General features: G+C 36.1%; 1 protein-coding gene across 4 annotated transcripts in view; it reads left to right on the top strand.

The window, feature by feature from the left end:
- LOC136105729 (contactin-6) overlaps nt 1-21,091 on the top strand; it is a 143,537-nt gene that overhangs the window by 41,568 nt on the left and 80,878 nt on the right. For all 4 annotated transcript variants that reach the window (XM_065845508.2, XM_071813213.1, XM_071813210.1 and 1 more), the window contains one exon: nt 16,671-16,797. In XM_065845508.2, coding sequence (XP_065701580.1) covers nt 16,671-16,797 — 127 coding nt within the window. The remainder of the gene's footprint in view (nt 1-16,670; nt 16,798-21,091) is intronic.

The raw sequence follows: 21,091 nt of genomic DNA, 5'->3' as shown, positions 1-21,091 counted from the left end.
TGCGCACACGTGTGCTTTGCATGTGCACACCAGTGCACATCGTTACGTAAAATCCGATTTCCGTATCTTCATTAGTTCATTTGTATTAGTAATTTAAGCAGCCGGCACCAAGAAAGCTGCAGTTACGGGGGTGTGCAAAGCACAGGCAGAGCCAACCAAAGTCACGTCTCACGCGCTGGAAATGTCGCCTTGAGCCCTTGTTTTGCTGCCAGTGCCACCAAGAGGGCTGCTCAGGAGAGGGACAGGAGGGTTCGAAAGTTCTGCTGGCATCTTCACCTTTCTTTTTATCAGCCCGTGTGGCAGATGTTCTCTTTCCTATCCCCCCCACCCCACTCTTGGACAGGCAGGGGCTCAGGCACTTCAGCATCATTGCAAACCCTTGTTGCATGGTTATTCATATGCATTGATCTCCTGGATGGGTATATTTTTTTTGCCACTGGATTTCCTTAAAAGCAAATGCAAAGCTCATTATCAATTGGGAGAACCGCCTCAGAAAATAAAAGCATAAAATCAGAGGAGAAACACTGTCCTTTGGAACTGACTTCCCCTTTGCTGAATTGCTGTGTGCTCTTGGACAGATTTTTGTTCATATTGTTCCATTACCCCAGCAGATATCCAGGCTGCCTCTTCTCCCAAACCACAGAACAGTCTCCATCTCATCGTCTGTGCCCTGAATTTACCCCAGATAATGGCTTTGTAGTTTAGAGTAAAATCTATCCAAACTTTGACTCACATACTTAGATGGACTTCCCACCAACACAAAAGTGATTTATGGAATGCAATTTCTTCATCCTCTAATATTGTCTCACTTCACACATTTATGCCAAATAGTTTTTGATGATTGATTACTTTTCCTACAGTTTATAAAAAAATGGATACCAGTACAGGCAGTGCGAAAAAACTGCAGGGGTTAATCACCAGTAATGCCTTGTTGAGCATTAATCAGATTCGTATTTCAGTCATATTAGTCTAAAGCTACTGAAATCACTGATGAGATAATGCAATTTACATCAGAATATAACATTATACCTCAAATTACTCTTTCTGATTAGATTTATTCTGCCTCACACTAAATGTAGTAGAAATGAAAGAGTTTGCTCTGCGTCTTTCTTGTAAACATTTCTGGTTTTGCAAAACAGAAACAGTATGCTCTAGGCCAAAAAAAAAAATACTCATTTATGCAATAGATATTGAATTCATATTTGCCTGGCAAGTGACCTTATCAGCTACAACTTGTCATCTTCTAATTAGTCTAATTTTTTTTTCACTACATTAACCCCCAGTGTCTCCTGAAGATAAATTGACGGTATACCAAATTATGTGTGGTGTTGCAATTAAAATGGTGATGCATATGTACTCCACAAAGTTGCCTTAAAGAAAGGTACATCTCCTTAATACCATATCAATCTAATTACAAATTCAAATAGTGTTTATTCCCAATTATGCCCCTGGCTTGCAAGGCTTACTGACCAGTAACAACACTGTCTTCTCATTGGAGCAAGGGTGTGAATCTCATTTTCACAGGGGGCCACATCAGCCTTGCAGTTGCCTTCAAAGGGCCGAATATAATTTTAGGACTGTGTAAATATAACTACTCCCCAGGTGAAAATGAGTTTCACACCGCTGCTTTAGAGAGTCTAAGAACAGCCACAGAACACTAAAAACATACAGTGAGATCTAGAGGCCAGGAATACCTCCACATTGTTAATATGTATTTCAAAGTACAGAAAGCAAACAACAAAGCTAGTTTTATTATTACTCTTTATAAAATCTGAAGCCACATGAAGTTTATCTGGATTCCAGGTTCATTTTTGTTTCCAAGTGTATTTTCAAGTCTTTCTATGACATAACTACCTGAAGGGAAGTTATAGCCAGGTGGGGATTGGTCTCTTCTCCCAGGCAGTTAGCAATAGGACAAGGGAGCATGGGCTTAAACTCTGCCAGGGGAAATTTAGGCTGGGTATTAGAAAGAAATTCTTTACAGAGAGAGTGATCAGGCATTAGAATGGCTGCCCAGGGAGGTGGTGGACTCACCATCCCTGGAGGTTTTTAAACTGAGATTGGACATGGCACTTAGTGCCATGATCTAGTAGATGGACTGGAGTTGGACCAAGGGTTGGACTTGATGATCTCTGAGGTCTTTTCCAATCCAGTTGATTCTGTGATTCCGTGATAACATTTAAATTCACAGCTCTTGAAGGGATTACTCTCACAAAATTTCTAAGTGTGTTTTGTAGTGATATTTACTTTTACAAAAGCTTCCTCTATTCAAAAGTAGCAGAAAGTCATTAGCTAAAGTAGGTAAAAAAAAAAAAAAAAACAAACATGAAACTCGGATCTTTGCCAGCTACATGACAGTATCAAAAAGACATACTCATTGTCTCTTTCTTTTTTCTCTGGCAAAATGAACTGTTAGATATTAAAAGCAGTGTAAAATTATATCATCTGCAGGTGTGTCCTCCTGCAGTCACTTCCAAAGTAACTTTCAGTCATCAGCTCCTGAGGAGCTGGAGCATTTTAACAGAGAGTGGGGCTCATGTTCTCAGTGTGACAAAGCAGCACTGGTGCATCTGAGCTGCTTCAGGTTACTCATGGTGACTAAGACCTGTGCTTGGTCAGTGCTGTCAAAATTGATAATTTCTGAAGAAGTACAGAAATACAATATTAGGAGCTGCGCATCTACAAATTTGAAACATTTCCAGGGACAGATAGCTGCAGATCAAAAGTTCTGAAGATTTGAATTTAATTCCTTCACGATGCCAGGATCCTTAAATGCTTTTAAATGTTACTGTATTTTACAGATCAAGACTGACATGAAAGTTAAGCATCTAACATTTGTATGGAAAAGACTGAAACACCATGAACAGAATCCAACCTAATTCACATTTTGTGCCTTAAAATAACTTGGTTTTACAGTTTGGGCTATAAATCTAAACAATTTGATTTGAAAAATCAACTGAAATTCATATATATTTTAAGGAAATTCAAGATTTTATGTCGCAGTCTGATAAGTGTAAAATACTGCGCTGTGCTTATGCATATCTAAATTATAGGCAGACATTGAGAAAAGAGCACTTTTGTCAGCCCAAAGTTGGACATTCACTGCAAGTCAAAATAATAAACCAAGAATGTGTTATATTGCACCGACATTTTACTAAAATGCCCATATAGTTTTCAAGATAATAGAGACGTGAAAATACTAGGACACAGGAAATAAACGTGTTAATACAAGACGTGTTGTAAATTCGGCTGAATGCAGTTATTGAGGAGAGGGAACATGGAATATCCTACTTTCTTTCCTTTAAAACTCTGCACTCTAAGCCTGCCTAAATTAGAGCCGTATCTATCATTGATTATGTCATTCCCCAGAAATATGGCCTTCAGACGGTTTGTCATAACTCTACTGATGATACTACACAGCAGACACATTAAGTATCAGTCAAGATGATACAATTTTCCAACTACTACAAGTCAAGCAAATATGTTTTCAGCCTTCTGGGACAACCCTTCCTGTAGATGGATGACACCAGATGGTGATGTATGGACTGAAACAAAGCAGTCCCTCATGGAGCTTGCCAGTGCCTTTCACTTCTTTTGATCAGGGCTCTAGCCCTCATGGTAAGAATAAGAACTTCTATGCCTAAACCCCATTGAAATCGGGGGATCAGGAACCTGAATTCAAGTAACACCTGGCCTTTTGTCTTCACAGCCTGAAATTCTCTACCATCTCTACATTTTTTTTATTTTTTTTTAAATAATATTGAATATTGTCTTTGTTATTTGATGATTTTTGGTTTTTGCCTTTGCATTTTATTACATTTTTTACATTTATTTACATTTATTACATTTTACTGCTCACATTATTGCTGTAATTTAAATACTCCCTGCCTCAGCTCAGCTTCACTGTGATAAGAAGTAGCTCCCACATTGAGTGTACTTTTTCCTTTGGCGCATTATGGCATAAAACCCCTTTCCTATTTTTTTTTTTTTTCTTCAAATTTGCTTCAGTTTGAATTTCACCACTGGCATAGATGAGATGACTAATCCAATTTTCCTCTATGCAGAGTCCTCTTGCAGTTCTTCCGGCACTCCTACTTTTTCCATGAATAGTTGTCATTTAATGCCCTGTTATCTTAGATGGCAGTCATTTAGTGGTTTATTAAGCAGTAATTTAGCAGCCTGTTATCAGTTCCTACCATATCTTGGAAAAATATGCAATCTAAGTATGCAAGATTTCTGCAGAATTACAGCATTTTTGTGATTTTTGGATTAGAGAAAATTTATGGAAAAGTAATACATGTGAAATGTTTTCCCTGTATTTCATTATTGTCCTTGCATTAGGACTCCCGTCAGGCTATTCAGAATGTTGATTGCATGATCTCTATTTCTATTTCCAGCCCAATAAGTGAAATTGTACAAAATTGCAGAGAACTCTGTGGACTGACATAAGTGTAAGGATGTCCTGAGCCTGGACTTGGTTCCAGCCACACTCATACTGTCCTTTCTGTAAGGCTGCCAGGCAGGGGGAAGGCATAAAGCTTAAATTAGTTTTTGTGTGCTTCTTAAAAGAGAGAAAACAGGGAGTTTAAATGAAATAATGGGCAAGAGTAAAAGCTAAACTGTGCCCTAAGCATTAGATACTGTAGCATAGGGGAATCAGTATAAATCCCAGCTGGAGAAATTGTTTTGCAAAAGAATTTTGATGATAACAAAGGCAAAGACGTGATTTGAAATTACAGCTTTTAGTATCTGTGTGAAAGTATTTTTTTAATTAGTAAGTAATTCCTGTTTATTAAAATTGCCAGATTACAACAGATAATGAAAGTAGAGATAAAAAGAAGCAGCTAAGAGGGTAAAGAGATAACAGGTGGCTAAACTGTCACTGGCAATCAGGCAGGTACCAGATATGTGGAGGTTTTGATATCTGCCTGTGAAAAGCATTTCTGTTTCTGGTTTTCCTCTGGAAACACATGCACAAGAGACACAAGAGGACAAATCGTACCAAATTTTCCCAAGTGGCGTATCATCCCATGCTCTACATGCTCTTCTCTGGAGTGAGTGCCTCAGGAAGAATTAACTGGGACACTTAATGAAAACTGTGTTTTGGACTACTGCTGTTTATAACAGTAGAGCATTGAAATGATGTCAAACATGGACACTGGAAGGGGAAAGGGACTGCCTTAAAGGTATCGTGGTAGGTCTCTCCCCCTTTCCAATTTTCCCCAGGTTTTTCAGCCTGCTGACATGTCCAGCAGCATTGCCACTTCACATAAACCTGGTCCCAATTCCTGCCATGGTTAGGTCAGCTCTGTTTGTCGAACCCTTCCCTGTCTCTGCTCCAAAGCTGAATTTAAGTGCAGCCCCATCAGGCTGGGTTTTTTTTGTGGTGTTTTGTTTTGTTTTTTTTTTTTTTTTTTAAATCTCCTTTCAATTGGATTTTGTTTTGCTATTTACGCTGTCATTTTTTTTTTTTTTAGAACAGGTCAGATAAAGGTCATTTTTTACTTGAATGGAAAAGAACAGTAATTTGACAGGAAGGCATTCCCAGCTTGCCAGACATCAGAAATGTTGATATTAGCTCCTTTAAAACAGAGACTATAGACAAAAATTGCCCAAACAACTCAACTGCTAGCTGTTATTTACCCAAAAATGAGTATTTGCAGTGGTATTTGTGGCTTCTGCTGAATTTTAGGATGCCATTACTTGAAAGACTTTAACTTCATTTCTGTTTGCTCAGAAAGAGATCATCATGAAGATATTAAATAGTCTCAAAAGATGATGGCTTTGAATAGTGTCTTTTGGTCGATCTATGATCATTTGCTTTGGCAATTTTATTCAACAACATTAGTACTGATCGCCTATGCTGTGTTCCTAATTATTTCTGAAATATTGTGCCGTTGCTCATGCTGAAATACATAATGAGCAAAGCAGTAGGTTAGTTCGAAATGCAATATTCTAACTAGTTTTTAATCAATGAGTGATAATGATACCTTGTGTTTTGACTTTCACTGTTTAATTGCCAGTAATAAAACAGATCTTAGTTGATGACATTTCACAGAGTTCAGTTTCGTTTATCTCTGTTTATTCTATTTATTTTAAAAGTGCCTGGGAGCTTTCAGTGCCTGACACAATAACATAATATACAATGCTAATTATATTTTGGTTGCCTAATATTTTCCACAATAGAGGGTTTTGATGTCCTTTCATGGGGAGCTGTTGCACCTCACTGTTTTCAGCAGGTTGCTGAAATGCAGTAGGTGTCTAATGGTAAAGCTATCTTCCATGAAATCCCAATGAGGTTTTTCTGAGATACAGACTGTTTAAGTCACTATTTCCCTCTGCTTCTTATGATAGCAGTGTGTTGTCTTGTTTTATTTTGTTGGTTTTTTTTTTTTTTTTTTTTTTTCTAGGATGTCAAAGTAATAATTAAACATAAGTACTCTAAAGATGAGGCAGATCTGCAGGTGATGCTGTACAAGAAAGTATATCACAAAGTACATCACATCTAAACAGCCATACTGGCTTAAAATAAAGGTGCATCCAACTGATTATGTGAGAGTCAGCCAAAAGTAGACACTTAAAGAAGACTTGTAAGAGCAGAGACGGCATATAGCTATGCTGTATATTCTTCTACTTTTATGTTACATGCAATACCAGATCCAGAGCACAATGGGGATGATTTTTCAGACACAATTAAACCAAATCCCCTGGGAGCAGAGAATTGTGCCGTATACCCCACACCAGGCAGCAGTTCTCTACTTCTATGGCAATGCAAAGAGCTAAGAGGGAAAGCAAAGAGACATTTTTGCTTGACCCTTGAGTTTCTTCATTAACCAATAGTCAATTTTTGGTCAAGAAAGACTTTTTTTTTTGTTTAAGTTCCAAATATAGTTTATCTATTAAATGCATGTCAATACTGTGATGACAGGCATATGTAAATCAGTCAGTCAATACGATAAATATTTCGATAATATCCTGCCTGATTAATCTAGCTTTAATCAGATCTGCCTTAGGTTTAAAATGTTATAAATATCTCTTGCATTCCTCTTCAATTATATGTAAGAAAATAAAGATCTTTTTAATCTTGCCTGGTTTGACATTACCTTAATTGCTTAAAATGATTTATTTTCCAAGATTTTATTCCCAAGTTATCAATCATCTGAAAGCAAAAAGTAGGTGGCAGCCTGAAATTTCTATATCAGATCTTCCTGTGCCCTAAGGATTTTTGCTGTGGTAGTAATTTGGACCACAAAAATAAATTATCTTCACATGTTTTTCTATTATCTTCATGATCTCTACTATTTCTAAGCTTTATTCCAGAATACAAACCTTTCTATCTACATACAAAATAATTTCTGATGTCAAGTTTTTACAGCTAGTTCCTGACTAACTTCATTCCTGCCTGTTATTTAAACCCTAGTGGGAAAAGCAAGAATCTACGAAGCAGCCATTTCATTCCAGTTATTCAAAGTAAATAAGTAAAATTTAAATAACATCTACACAGACCTTAAACATCCACCTGCAATTTAAGTCTGTTACAATGGTGATTGTATCTAGCTTTCCACAAGGTCTGGGATTCATAACACTGAAAAATCCAAAATACTGCTTCACATTACAACATTTCCTTTTGAACAGAAATGGAAATTACGAAGTGTGCCCTCTGGAAACAAAAGAGGATTCATTGTTTACTTTAGTATATTCATACTCTTTACAAACTAGCCTTTTTCATAATTTCTTTTTCATTCCAGTGTGGCTGGATTTTTGCTAGGAAGCATCTACTTGAAGATAATGCAGCTGTCATCAGTAGCAGTTGCACACTGAAATCTTAGTTTTCAAGCATTAAAGTATTTAGTACATCAATTATCATTATTACATAGCGTGTAGACAATATAAATAGAAGAGCAAAGAGACATTCTTAGAAGATCTCTTCCCTCTTTCCTTATAGTGTGTGTGTATTTATTTGTGTATTTGCTAGCAAGGATGCCCATATTCTATATATTTATGTATGCACATAAGTATAGGATAAGTATATGTTACACAGGACAGTGTTTCTCATACAGAGAAGACTAATTAAAAAACGGAGTATCAGTTGCTTATACTTTGTTCAGTAGGGATTAGGGCACTGAAAGGCTTTCACTGACTTCAAAGCTCATACTCTCTACATAGAAAAAAATAGAAGAATTGATGAAGCCTAAAACTGTATCTACTACCAGCTGTGAAAATGTTAGCCAAACTGAGCATTCATCAAGCTGCTGCACATTTTCTATACTGAAATTGTAGTCACACTGGAGAAATAATTTAAAAAAAAAAAAAAAGTGTCCCAGTAAATTCAATTGTAATTGATCCATATTTTTCCAACAGATTCCCCAAGTCTTTCTGCCATGGGGCAGGAAGAGAGGTGCCAAGAAAGATGGTAGAGATTTGTGTAAATGAAGTTTGGAGGCTTGGCTGTCCCTTGGTTGTCCCAAGCTAGCCAGGAGTGGGGGTGGAGAAATAAGACATTTCAGTCTAGCTTCTTGAAACCACTCATATGGTTTACCCTAACCAAGAAAAAAGGAGAAAAGAGAGACAAAGCTATTCCTTCTCCCAGGCTTGCTCAGGATCGAGAGGAAGGAGGCAATGGAGCAATTCCTTTTTATCTCCTTCTGTGTCCAGAGTCACTGGATGGGAGCACAGGGCTGCAAGGCAAGATGCTTAAAGAAAAGGCTGAAATGGGTCTGAAATGGAAGGTCTCTTTTTTTTTAATTATTATTTATTTTCCCCCCCCCCTGGTTTTGAGTATAAGCAGAACTGTAGCTCGCCATGTTGTTAGATGCTTATTCAAATTGGTGCTTCAGTCTCTCCTCTTTCCTACAGAGCATCTATCAACAGTTGCAATGGAATTTTGGGGTCATCACACAAAAACCCAGGGCTGATCAACACTAACAGTGACAAAATTAGCTGAGTTTAATTAATCACCATCCTCTTAAGACAGTAAAGCACAGTTATATTTTGCGTGAAAAAAGTTACGAAGAAAAAAAGTGCTGGATTTATTTAACTGTCATGATATTAAATGATATAGCTGTTATCTTTTCCTGTATTGTAAATTATTGAATTAAGCCTTCAGTCAGGTTGGCAATGGTGCCAAATGAATATTACAGCAGTACAATGCAGCAAACAGTATCTGTCATCAAATCTAGGTCTCACTTATAACTGAAATTACAGTGAACAAAACACTTGTGCAGTAGATTGGAAAGGTTCATTCTTATTTATTCATCTTGCCTAGTAACATAAAAACTAATGAAATTTCATTGAGAAGAGTGCACGTCAGAATTACTATACATCAAGAAGACACATCCCTCTAACTTCATTGTGGATATTTGTCTCTGTAATTAGATGGCTGTTCCACAATAGTTCTGTATCTGAAGGACACAACCAAGTTCATGACATAAAAAAAATCACTTTCACAAATAAAAAGGCTTTTTTATCTTGTCTACATCTTGCACAATAGCACAAAAGTCTTCAGAAAATCTTTCAATACAGCCAATGAAGTCATGCGCAGTTAGTAATTATAGCATTATTACTCACACATTTATCTTTTAATAGAATATTACATTATTAATGCAGTCCACACATTGGTCTGTTTATAGCCCCTATACCTTTTCAGGCTATTGTACCTTTACACATATGTCCACAATGAATTGTTCATAAATCTGTGCTCATCTGTAACCAAAAGTGTAAATTAGTGAAGCTCCACTGAATGCTATCTAGAATGCTTCAATTATGAGCAATTTTTCTTCACCGTATCTTGAACTTCTGGATTGGAATCTTTAGGGAATATTTTGGTTTTGTATTGAATATAGTTAGTATTGTATAAATCTGAAGTAAGAATTTGATTGCTGTAGACAGTATGATGCAGTGAGAAACATCACATTTTGACATTTAGAGATCTAGCTTTGATTATATTGGAATTACAATGTGTGTATCTGTTAGCCTAAAATGCAGGTGGCTAATAAATTCACTGATACCCAATTATATTCACAGAAAGTTACTTCAAAGTGTTGGAGCAATACTGATTAATCATAATAGAACTGTTAAAAAATATATGAGCATCAGATTTTGACAAAATCTCTTGTTGATATGTATATTCAATTGAAAAAGCCTCAGAATTCAAGAATATGCTTGGTTTTGCACAATATTTCCATAATTATTACTTGTGATATATTGCACCTTATTTTCATATGCTAGAATCTGGCAATCCTGACAGCTGGTATATTAGTAATTAAAATAATATTTTATACTCTTATTATTTGTTTTCACACCCAAATACTACAGGAAAATGTACGGTTAGTATTTAACCTGAGTGTGTTGCTTGCCACATTACCTTCAGGTCACCCTACCTACATATTTATGCTTAAATATTAGGAAAAGTCTTGTAATATTTGTATAATTTTTCAAGGAATACAACTTAGGGGATACAGAATAGTTCTCATGGAAGATAATTAAAATTTCTGTGCCATTTGCTGAGAATGGAGACACCCTAACTATTCTGGTCTTGAGCCACAGGCAACCTGCCCATGATGGCTCCAACCCTGCTGCTGGGAAATGGCAGGTTCACAGCTACACCTCCTTTCGTCTCCGTACACTCACTGTTTTTTAAATCTACAAGGAAAGGGTATCGCTATCCTACTGTGTCCCAGATTAAAGGGATGCCTTGCACTGTTGACTGTCATTTTATAGACAGCTTTGTATATAAAATCTAACCTCAAGCGCAAAGCTTCAATTTATTACTGAGAGTTTCTCTGACTTCAGTGGGGCCAGGACTTCACCCTGCACGCCTCCTCGATGCCTACCTCTCTCCCTACATCAGAGTTAACTAAGTGTCTTTCTGGTTTTGGTGTCTGATAACAGAGACAATGTGGAATTTCACCACTACTCCCAATTTGACTTTTTCAAGAGAAGCTGAAACTTGAAAGGAGCCCCGTGTCTCTGGAGCTCTTTGCATCAACGTCTGAAGGGAGAAAACACATGAAAGCTGAAGGCCCTTTGGGAAAATCCTGCAGGTTTTAGGTTGCTTCTGCCTGCTCAAACATATAACATCTCTTCTAATCTCCCTTTCTCTGTAGTCTCCTGCGTCACTCTCAGATTGAGAACTGAGTGTCATTAAGAGGGAGAAGAGGGAAGCCTGCCTCCCATTGCCTTTAGTACTGACAAGTTGTTTTTCTTTTTCTGGAATGCTTTCATGACCCTTTTATGCTTCTTACTTCTTCTCCCATCTTCTGTTTCTGTGTTAATGCCTGATTCCTTGAACTGATGTGTATTACTTTATTCTTTCCTGTTAGCAGTCTCTCATTTTGCCATCTGCCATTGTCATTTTAAAGTCCTTGAGCTACCTGGTCCAGGCTTTTAATGAGGAAAATAAAAATTCTCTTTTTCTTCTGACAAGATTCAATCAAAAATCCTAGTGTCATTTTCCAGGAGAGGGTCAATCCCATTTAAAGATCCGTGGGCCCTACAATTTCCCCCTCTTCCAATTAAAACTTACTAATTTCTTCAGCTGTGAAGAAAATTAAACATATTTTGAAGTCATTTGGATTTTTCATATATTTGCTGCTCATACTGTCATTACAAGGAAGAAGTCTCTAGCTCACCTATACCATCCTTTTTGCTAGAACTGACAGGTGTTTTACTATCAAGCTGATTTAAAAGAGGCCTCTTAATCAGGTGTCAGCTTTGGCCCATAAAGTCATATTAATGTTTTGAATCAGATATGAGGCTCTACCTAAGGCACATTAAGAAAGATTCATTAGAAACTCACTACCCCTGGAATTTACAGCCTTCCTGGAACTTAATAGCCTGGATAAATTCCTCCATATCTGGTTTGCTTATGTGAATTATGGCAGTTTTGCATTTAGAAACTTTTTGGAGAACAGGTTTTACCATTATTCTGGCCTCTTTATTCTGACAACCTTTGGTAAGGATACACTGATATTCTATGTATATGACTACCTAGGCAGCAGCATGACCCCTCCATCCCTACTGTTTGAGTCCAAGTGAGGAAAGAACATCCCTAGCCCATCATTTATTTGGGGTGCTTCAATGCAAGACCTCTAGCTACTTGTTCTATAACACACAGCACAAAGGACTCCTAATCTCTGAGAAGCTCCACAAAATGCCATGGCAACAGAAACAATCACAGAAGCTGCAAATATTGCAGATTTTGTAACTCTCAAACCAATAGAATCGTGTGTTTCTGGGCCTTGAACAAGGAATCCTCTTGAGTTTGTCTACTTGGAACTGATTTACCCAGGCAAACAAAAAGCCTTATGTGGTCTTTCTCTGCAAATGGGGCATGGTGTTTATCTGGTATTACTGATCAATTTGGGGCAACAGTAATTGCAACTCCACTTTGAAAAAAAACCCCACCACAATAGAAAGAAAAATCCGTAGTAGGAAAAGGATAAAAAGTCAGTTGGTTTGTAACACCAGCCCAATCAGTTACCTGTATATATTTATATGTTACAGACTGGGTCCTGGCCAGCCTCAGTTGCTCTCAGGCGTTATTGCTTAGCATTTCTAGTTGAGCAGATACCTCATAAGGAGCTGAATATGAAGCCATCCAGAGTCAAACAACAGGAAAGAACAGGAAGCAGGATTTGGCTGGAAATTAAGTTGACTAACTTTGGACTCCAGATTTGTGTCTCATTCTCCTTGTCTGGATGGGAAAGTTTTAAATATTTTTTGGGACTAACCAAGAACTCTTTGACTACGTTTACTATGAATATTGTAGCCCAGTGTAACTAACCATTGCCCATAAAGCAATGAAAGGAAAGCACTGGGATATCCTCTGCTGATACATAATTATGAAAAAAATAGGCTTCCTCCTCTTCCATTGGCACTGTGTTAATCTCTGTATTGGCTGAAGACAACATCATACAATGAATAAAGGAATCTTGTTTCATTTTCGTACTTTAGATTTGAATTCAGACTAGCATAATTATGGTCCTTATGGAGATCAAACTGATTTGGTGTAATAAAAAACCACATTTTAACTTCTTATAAAACACTCCATAGCAATAAATTATATTTACTTTCAACCAGTATGCTGAAGATTTGCACACAAGTTTTGTGTATAAAAATGATAAATCAAATATTCATGTTCCAATAGATTAAAAAGATCTGAATTATTTAAATTTTAAAAAATATTAAACAATCCTACAAAATTTCATTTGTCGTATATATCTCTGGAGAAATCATGGTGACTGGTATTGAATTTGGAGAATGAAAGAGAAATATATGACTCTTCTCTATACAAAACACAAAAGGATGCATCAGGAAATTAGAAATGACCACTCTGACCTTTTCTATAAATAAGAGATGGACTCACAATACACCATTGGCTCAAAAAGTGCACATCATTTCTGACAAATTTGGTGTTATTCTCTATTGCAGATCAGGCAGGAAGAAAAGGATATTAAAGAGAAAACAAAATGATAGCATGAAGCCACCTTTACTAAAATTCATGGACAATGTTTTTGTGATAGGGTCTGCAATGCGTCTACTGTAAAGGAGGTGTTGAGGTGCTTGTAAACTATTGTGTCCTTATTCGACACTGTGCATTATTAAGGATACTGGAAGGGGATACAAAACTAAGATATTCAAAAGTCTGCAAATGACAAATGAGTCTAAATTCCACTTAGAACTCATCAGGGAAATTTAATTTCATATTTAACAAAATATTTACATTTCATCAACTAAATCAGGGGGTTTTATGTTCATCAGGTAGCTCACCACCACTAACTTCAGGCCCACCCAGCTACATTTATTTGAAAAATGGAACAAAGATCCCTAGTTCATTTTGGTGCTTTAGAAAAAATTTTCAGTGGCAGTTCTGGGAAGGTAATGAGAGTGACTAACAGGCTAAGTCAATTAACCCAGAAGGGAAGAAAATTCCTGCCAAAGAAAAAAGAAGTCAAAGGATCAATTGCAGAAACAGTGAAAAAAGGAGTCTTAAAAATTGTCAAGGGATTAAAAATAGAAGAGGAACAGGAAAAGAAACAAAGATTATTTAACTGTGTCCAGTCACCATCTCTGAGAACCACTTCGCCTTTCCTCACATGGTTTGCTGAACAAATTATCTTCTCAATTCACTACAACAAATAAAGGCTACTATAAGAAACAGAAATATTTCTGGTTTATTTTAGAACCATTTGATCCTGAGAAGTATGAAATAAAGGAAAAATAGTCTAAGGTCTTGGGCCAATTTTGGGAGATGTGTAATCTTTCTGATCAGAAAGTTAGAACTGTACCATATAAGCTATTTATTTTTTCTACAGCATCTTTCTCTGTGACTAAAGATCTCTGGAAGAACCACAATATAAAGAATAATAAACAAAAAATGTATTTAAGCTCAAGACAGAGGTAATGGCTGAAATACACACTTGTCTTTGGGTATTTGAGTAACCCTACCAAAAGCAAACAGCAAGGCCATATCATGTCTTGAATGCAGTTCAGCAACAGTTTTTTTCACTGGGTTTGCTTCATATTTTCTGAGATTTTCACCTGTGCCCACTAGTTATGGATAAGTCATGAAATATTTAGAGTCTACTCTAAGTTCACATATAGTCTACAAAGTTTAACAGAATGAAAAAGTTATGGAAATTGATACTTTTTATGGGATTTACTACATTTTATGGTCTGTCATGTCACTTATAACATCACATATAATGTTCAGCCAAGTTTAATGTTTTATCTTCAAACCACTAACACATCTCAGCTGTTTACTAGCCTGACTTACTTTATATCCTAAACTGAGAGGATGTATTTTTTCTTTCTAGTATACCCATGCTATCTCCTTTATAAAATGAGATATTCCTTAAATACGATGTGTCTACCCGAACAGCCATTATGATATGAAAAAAAAATCAAACTTTTTTGACTGCTATGTTGAATTTTATTCTGATTCTTTTGGAGGCTATTTCTCACAGCTACTGCTCATGAAAACACACTCACAGCTGGGCTGAATTTCTGAGTTTCCAAAGGACATCCAGTGTAAATCAGGCTAACAGACACATAGGAATTGCCACGTTAATTAAGATATGGGGAAAACATTGTGATTATCAGATGCCATCCTTAAAAAGGCTTCTAGTCAAAAAGCTTAAGTATAAAACATTTTCATTTGTTCACCACTCTCTAGAGTTTTGCCAGATGTTCTTTGCTTTAGATCCACTGAAGTAGAAAAGCTTGACTACATTCATCAGTAGACAACAATTTTAATCTTTTAAGCTTAGAAAGATGGATTTGCTAACTTTTATGATTTAGTTAAAAATATTTCAGCTATTAAATTAAAAGTAAAAAAAATGATATTTAATAAAATAAATATTATATTCTTATTGCTTAGATAAAAATTATTCCTACAATTCCAGGATTAGGAATTTCAGAAAAACAGCAAGTGTCACAAAAAGACAAAAGCTGACAACAATGATGATCTGGCTCTTTTAAAATTTGGAAGAAATAGATTTAAGTGATTGAAAACTACAATGGGAGATGAATATGTGTAGAGCTCCTAGTTTTTGGGGTTAATACCTCTTTTTCCCAGCTGTGTAACTGTACTGCAAACTTTTTGGGTTTCTCATGTAGGACATCTGAGAACTGGAGGATGATTCAGTTGCTAAGCTTTATTTGAGAATCTGGGATCATTTAGTTGTTCTGTCACTAGTGTTTTGTTATAGCTGTGAACAAATCACTTAATCACCATGAAAGTTTTCCTTGCAGTAATCTCTGAGATTTTGAGGAAGCAAATGGGTCTCACCACAGCCAATACCTCTGTTGTTCATTTGTGTTTATATGCTGTAATTAGACTCTGTGGATCACTGGGAAGATACAGGTTCTAGTGAAAATAATGAATAATCAACCTATATTTAATGCTACATCTGTTTGAAAAGAGCCCAAACAAGGGGAAAAGCAAAACGAAGGCTGAGGTATACAAAAATAATATATCAAAGGATGTGAGGGGTTGGAGGAGAAGGAAATGACTGATTCCCCTACACTGTGACGTAACGTGCTGGACTCCATCACCAGAAAGAGAGGCCAAGTGGCAAAAGAAAGAAAAAGCCCAGGACCATCACCCCACCACAACATACCTACCCATCTAGAAGATATTTGTTGGTCTGCTAGAGGTCCTCCCTTTCCCTCTCCCACCATATGAACTCTCATGGACCATAGCAAAATGTCTGTGTTGCTAGAGTTTTGCTGCAGTCAGTGAACTCCTGTCTGTCAAAGGGTGGCATGAGGCTGACACATGCACTTCACCACAGAGCAGGGATGTAGAAGCACCAAACACATAAAACCACAATTTCATCTTTTCTTGTTTCCAGTCATGATCTAAAGCACAAGTATGAGGTAGATGGGAGAGATAGATGGCCTTACAGCTTCCATAGGAAATGTGCAAAGAAGCTAGTCTTCACTGTTACTTGCAAAATAAATCACAAACACCCAGGATATGTGATTTTATTATCAATCAGGTTTGAAATATTTCCTCCTTAATAGCCAATTGTCTGGAGGTGGATTCTCTGATGAATATAATAGCAGACCTTAACTTTTGACTGAAAGCAAAGGACACCAAAGGACACCTTAATGTGTAAGGATACACTAAAGAAGCCTAATCTTAAACTATCGTTTTTCTTTCACAGGGGAAGAAACCCTTCACGGTCCTATCTTTATCCAAGAGCCATATGATATTACTTATTCCATGGGCTCAGCAAATCCAGAAATCCTACTGAACTGTACAGCTAAAGGATATCCACTCCCATACTACAGGTGAAATCAGCTTTGGAAAAGTATTCTCTCACTGTAAATCTTTTAACTGTGCCTTAGACAGTAGTACATGATCATACGTACCTCAAAATGTGTTGAGAGTATACACAGGTATAGTAAACTTGAGGAATTAAGGGAAAACATTTTTACTAGTCTACTGGTAAGAAAATTAACATGGGAAAAGAAAACACATCCTTGAAAATTAGCCCCAAAGTATCTGAAAACATACCAAACTCCTTCTGAATCCACAGAAGAGCTGTGATAAATGGAAAATTTGAGATGTGCATCTGTATTTGATAAAACTTTCCATACATCAATATCTCCAGCGGAGGGATTGGACTAGGCGATCTTTCGAGGTCCCTTCCAAACCCTAACATTCTGTGATATGCTTGGAAAGCAAAAGAGCAACATCATTGTCCACTTCTAATTCTGTCACTTCATATATATATATATATATATATATATATATCTTTTATTTAGAGAAAGAGCAAAGCACAGCACTGATATTTAGCTTACAATACTCTGTAGTCCCAATAAAACCTTGGTATATAGGATTGTTTATTCAATAACTATGGACTTATCGAAAAGTAGGTTGTTACACTAAGGATCTGGAAATCTAATAGGAGGAAAAACTTGAAATCTAGAAAAAATGACATGAGTCTCTTCAGAAAAGAATGGGGAAAATAATGGCTAGGAAAAGCATGAATTTCTTTTTCTTTTATTAAATTTTCCAAGATGTGAAAGAAAATTGTGCCTTACAAAGTAGGCTCACACAACTTTTAATTGCTCACACAACAGGTTCCTGCGTGTCACTGGTGTCACTACTAGTTACTAACCTAGCTTTTGTACTTTATGTATTGATTTCTTTTCCAGATATGGTGATAGTAAAGGAATACTGTATCTCCTTTTTGCAATGTAACTTGTCTTTATATAAGTGGAAATCCTCAGCCATTTCCCATCCCATTTGTTCTTTCAGTTTTCAACATGAACATCCACTTGTTAGTGTCATGAATTTCAAGTATTTCCAGTTCATCCATCCATCTGCTTCATACCCATTCATACCGGCAGCTTTCTCAGAGACCTATACAAATTATTTGCTCTTGCATTCCAACTGTAGACTTCTCACATGCACAAGTAGTAGAGACAGCAGGTTTCATTTGTCAGGAGAGCTACAAGGTATCTTCCAGATGAATATCTGATATTCCTATTTTCTCTTTCATTTTCTAATGCTTTCTTCCCCTCCATGAATTAGATTCGTTGTTTTCTTTGTACTAAAAGGACATTTTGAAAAGCCTCAGTTATTCTAGTAAGACCAGATCAGCATCTAAGCATAGATCCTGAACTACCTAGGTCAGTTAGAAGTTATCATACTATCACTGCTGCCTTTACAACCTGGGAGGTTTTCACCATGACTTGGAAGGAACAAGAAGTCTTCAGCACTTTTCTTTCATTTCACTAGAGCTAATGCCAGTTTTATCAGATAAGGATTGAGCCCATATATTTAAATTTCCAACAATTTTAGATAAATCAAGCACAGTATGAAATTTTAATCATATCCTTTTTTGTGTGATGAAAAAGAACCGCACTAACTAAAGCAAGGTTTTTCTTTGATACAGAAATACAGAACAACTACAACAGGAATAAAATTATATCCAAACTAATTTATAATTTAGCAAATTTATATAAATAAATTTGTGTTAATATCTTTTCTTTAAAGAAAAATGCTTAACGTTTCCTAAAAGTCTTATTTTGTTTTGTGTTGTATTATATTAGTATTATAGACCCACTGAATATAACAGTAACTTTTTGCAGCTTCATTTTGAAGTCCTCTGTCTAACAATCACAACTCAAGAATTACATAGAACTGAAGTAGGCTAAGGATTAAGTAATAAAAATGAGATATTTCCTTTGTTGGAAGTAATGGAGAACACAGATCTGTTCACAATGGAAGCAAAAATACGAAAATAAATATCTTTAAAATCAGAACATGTTATGAAATCTATATAATTGTCCTCATTTTATCTAGTATACCTTTTTTTCTAAACAGTCAAAATTGTTTATAATATCAGGTACATTATTTCAATTGTTTCCCAGTGTGATGCTGGTGGTAAATAAACACAACCTTTCAAATTAGATTTATTAATTTTTTCCACTTGAGCTTTTCTGTTGCAGCTGATGGAGGGATTATCATCAACTAACTTAAGGAATGAATTTCACTTTCCTGCTTACAGCCCAGCCATGAACATATCACAGTTCCACAGTTTTCTTCCATTAAGTAACTCAGTGTAATACAAGTGGGCATCCTCCATACTGGGGAGGGGCAGGGAGGAGGGGAAGAAGTAGTTATCTAGAACTTTCCTGTTTGGTCTCAGCTGCTTAGTTTTAACTCACACTTTTCCTGAGTTTACATTCAGCATCCAGAGTAATCATGTAAACTAGCTTTTTCATGCAAGTTTTTTTTCCTCCCAGTAATGTACACACAGACTGGTCAATTCATCAAATAAATAAGAAATCCAAGAACAGCATAAGCTCCATTTTCTCAGCTCTGCTGGATTTACTTGGCCATGAGTCAGGGTGTAGGCAGTGGTGGTGGAATAGTGGTGTCAGTAGATACACTGTCCAAAAGAAATTCTACTCAGAGAGGACAAGTTAAGAGAAACCTGTGGGTATGCAGCTTCACAGTCAGCTTTCATATAATGAAACAAATTAATACTTCTCAAACAAGTCCTAAGAATATTTGTATTCTGCAAAGATCTCTAATATCTTACGATTTTTATAAGTTTTATGTGCTGATGTCTTCTTTGAAGATGTTGACTGGATCAATTTTTTTTCCCCCAATGTGAAAACATGACAGAAATTCATTTCCACAATTCTTTTCTAAGTTATTACCCTAAAGACAGATTACAGAATTTGCAGTTGCATTGTAAATACAAATTACTCACACATTCATGTTCATTAACAAATTCTATTCCTCCTCATTTTTATTTGCTTGGAGATGGAGACTATTTGAATAGTAAATCACAAGTATTGACTAAGTAGTATAAACGAGTAAATCACCATATATTACAAGTTGATCTTCATATAAATGGAGCAGAAATGATTTGACTGTAGTGTACTTTAGAAGGAAGTTCCCAATAAGTCCAGCATCAAAGATTTAACATAACCCACTGGTTTGGAAGAATACTGATATATTGTTATATCCAAATGTTATGATAAATAGCTAACAATTTAAGAAAACAGAAGACGAGAGAACAGACCACATTTAACCTGATATCTTTAAGTCAAGATGGGAATTGGGAAGGTCCCACATATATATTCCCAAAGGCTTTAACTTAATGAAGAATTTATTTGGAACATTTTATAACTGGTGTTCCATAAAAAGTTAGATTTTGAAGCAAACATAATATGGTTATTTGTTCTATGAATTCATGGAACACAGTGGGGTTTTTTTTTTTTTCAGTTTAAGCATATCAATATGATTTGAGAAGTCTTACATTCCTAGGGAACTATTGAATTCACCATCAGAATACAGCATTTTTTTAAGTTTAGGTTCTGAAACAATTGGTCTAATATGCACTTCTTATAATTGATTTAAAGTACTTTTCAATGGTTGCATGAAGAAGTCATGAAAATCTGTAGGTGATCCCTGCCTTAAAAGGCTTATACTAAAATTTTCTTAAAACAATTCTGCACAGATTTCTGTGGAGTAGACAGTACACTGCAGAACACACAAAGTCATTAAATCATTGTCTATCACATGAATTCATTAATTTGCTTCCTTCAGTGATGTAAGCATATTAATTAGGAAAAATCCCACACCAGGAGATGAACCTCTGATCTATATGCAAAGTCTAATAATTATTGTACCACAGTGATTAGAATGATTATGGGGATACTATGAAGAATTCATTTGCAGCAACTAAGCCAACAACTTTGCATTTGTTTTGAAAAACAATTATAGAGCTTAATTGAGAGCCATGTAATGATGACAGCAGTTATTTCAGTGATTGATTCTGAAATTAAAGAGAAGCGGCAAACTAAATACCAGACTATTTTGTATTAGAAAATTGAAAGATTTAGACTGCACATGCCATATATATAAATCCTGAAATATGGCAAAAGCCTAACACTTATTACAGACTACTGCTTCATAGAGTAGGCTCATGGATGGGCACCAGCTAAGATTTTGCTAACCTTGGGAAGAAAAAAAAAGTAAAATATCTCAAAACAACAGCAAAAAACTAGACCAACTAAAGCAAAACATAGAAAAAGAACAGACGTACAGAAGGGTCAAAAA

Source organism: Patagioenas fasciata, chromosome 10 (genome assembly GCF_037038585.1).
Source record: "Patagioenas fasciata isolate bPatFas1 chromosome 10, bPatFas1.hap1, whole genome shotgun sequence".
NCBI lineage: Eukaryota > Metazoa > Chordata > Aves > Columbiformes > Columbidae > Patagioenas > Patagioenas fasciata.
This window is presented reverse-complemented; position numbering and strand designations above follow the sequence as displayed.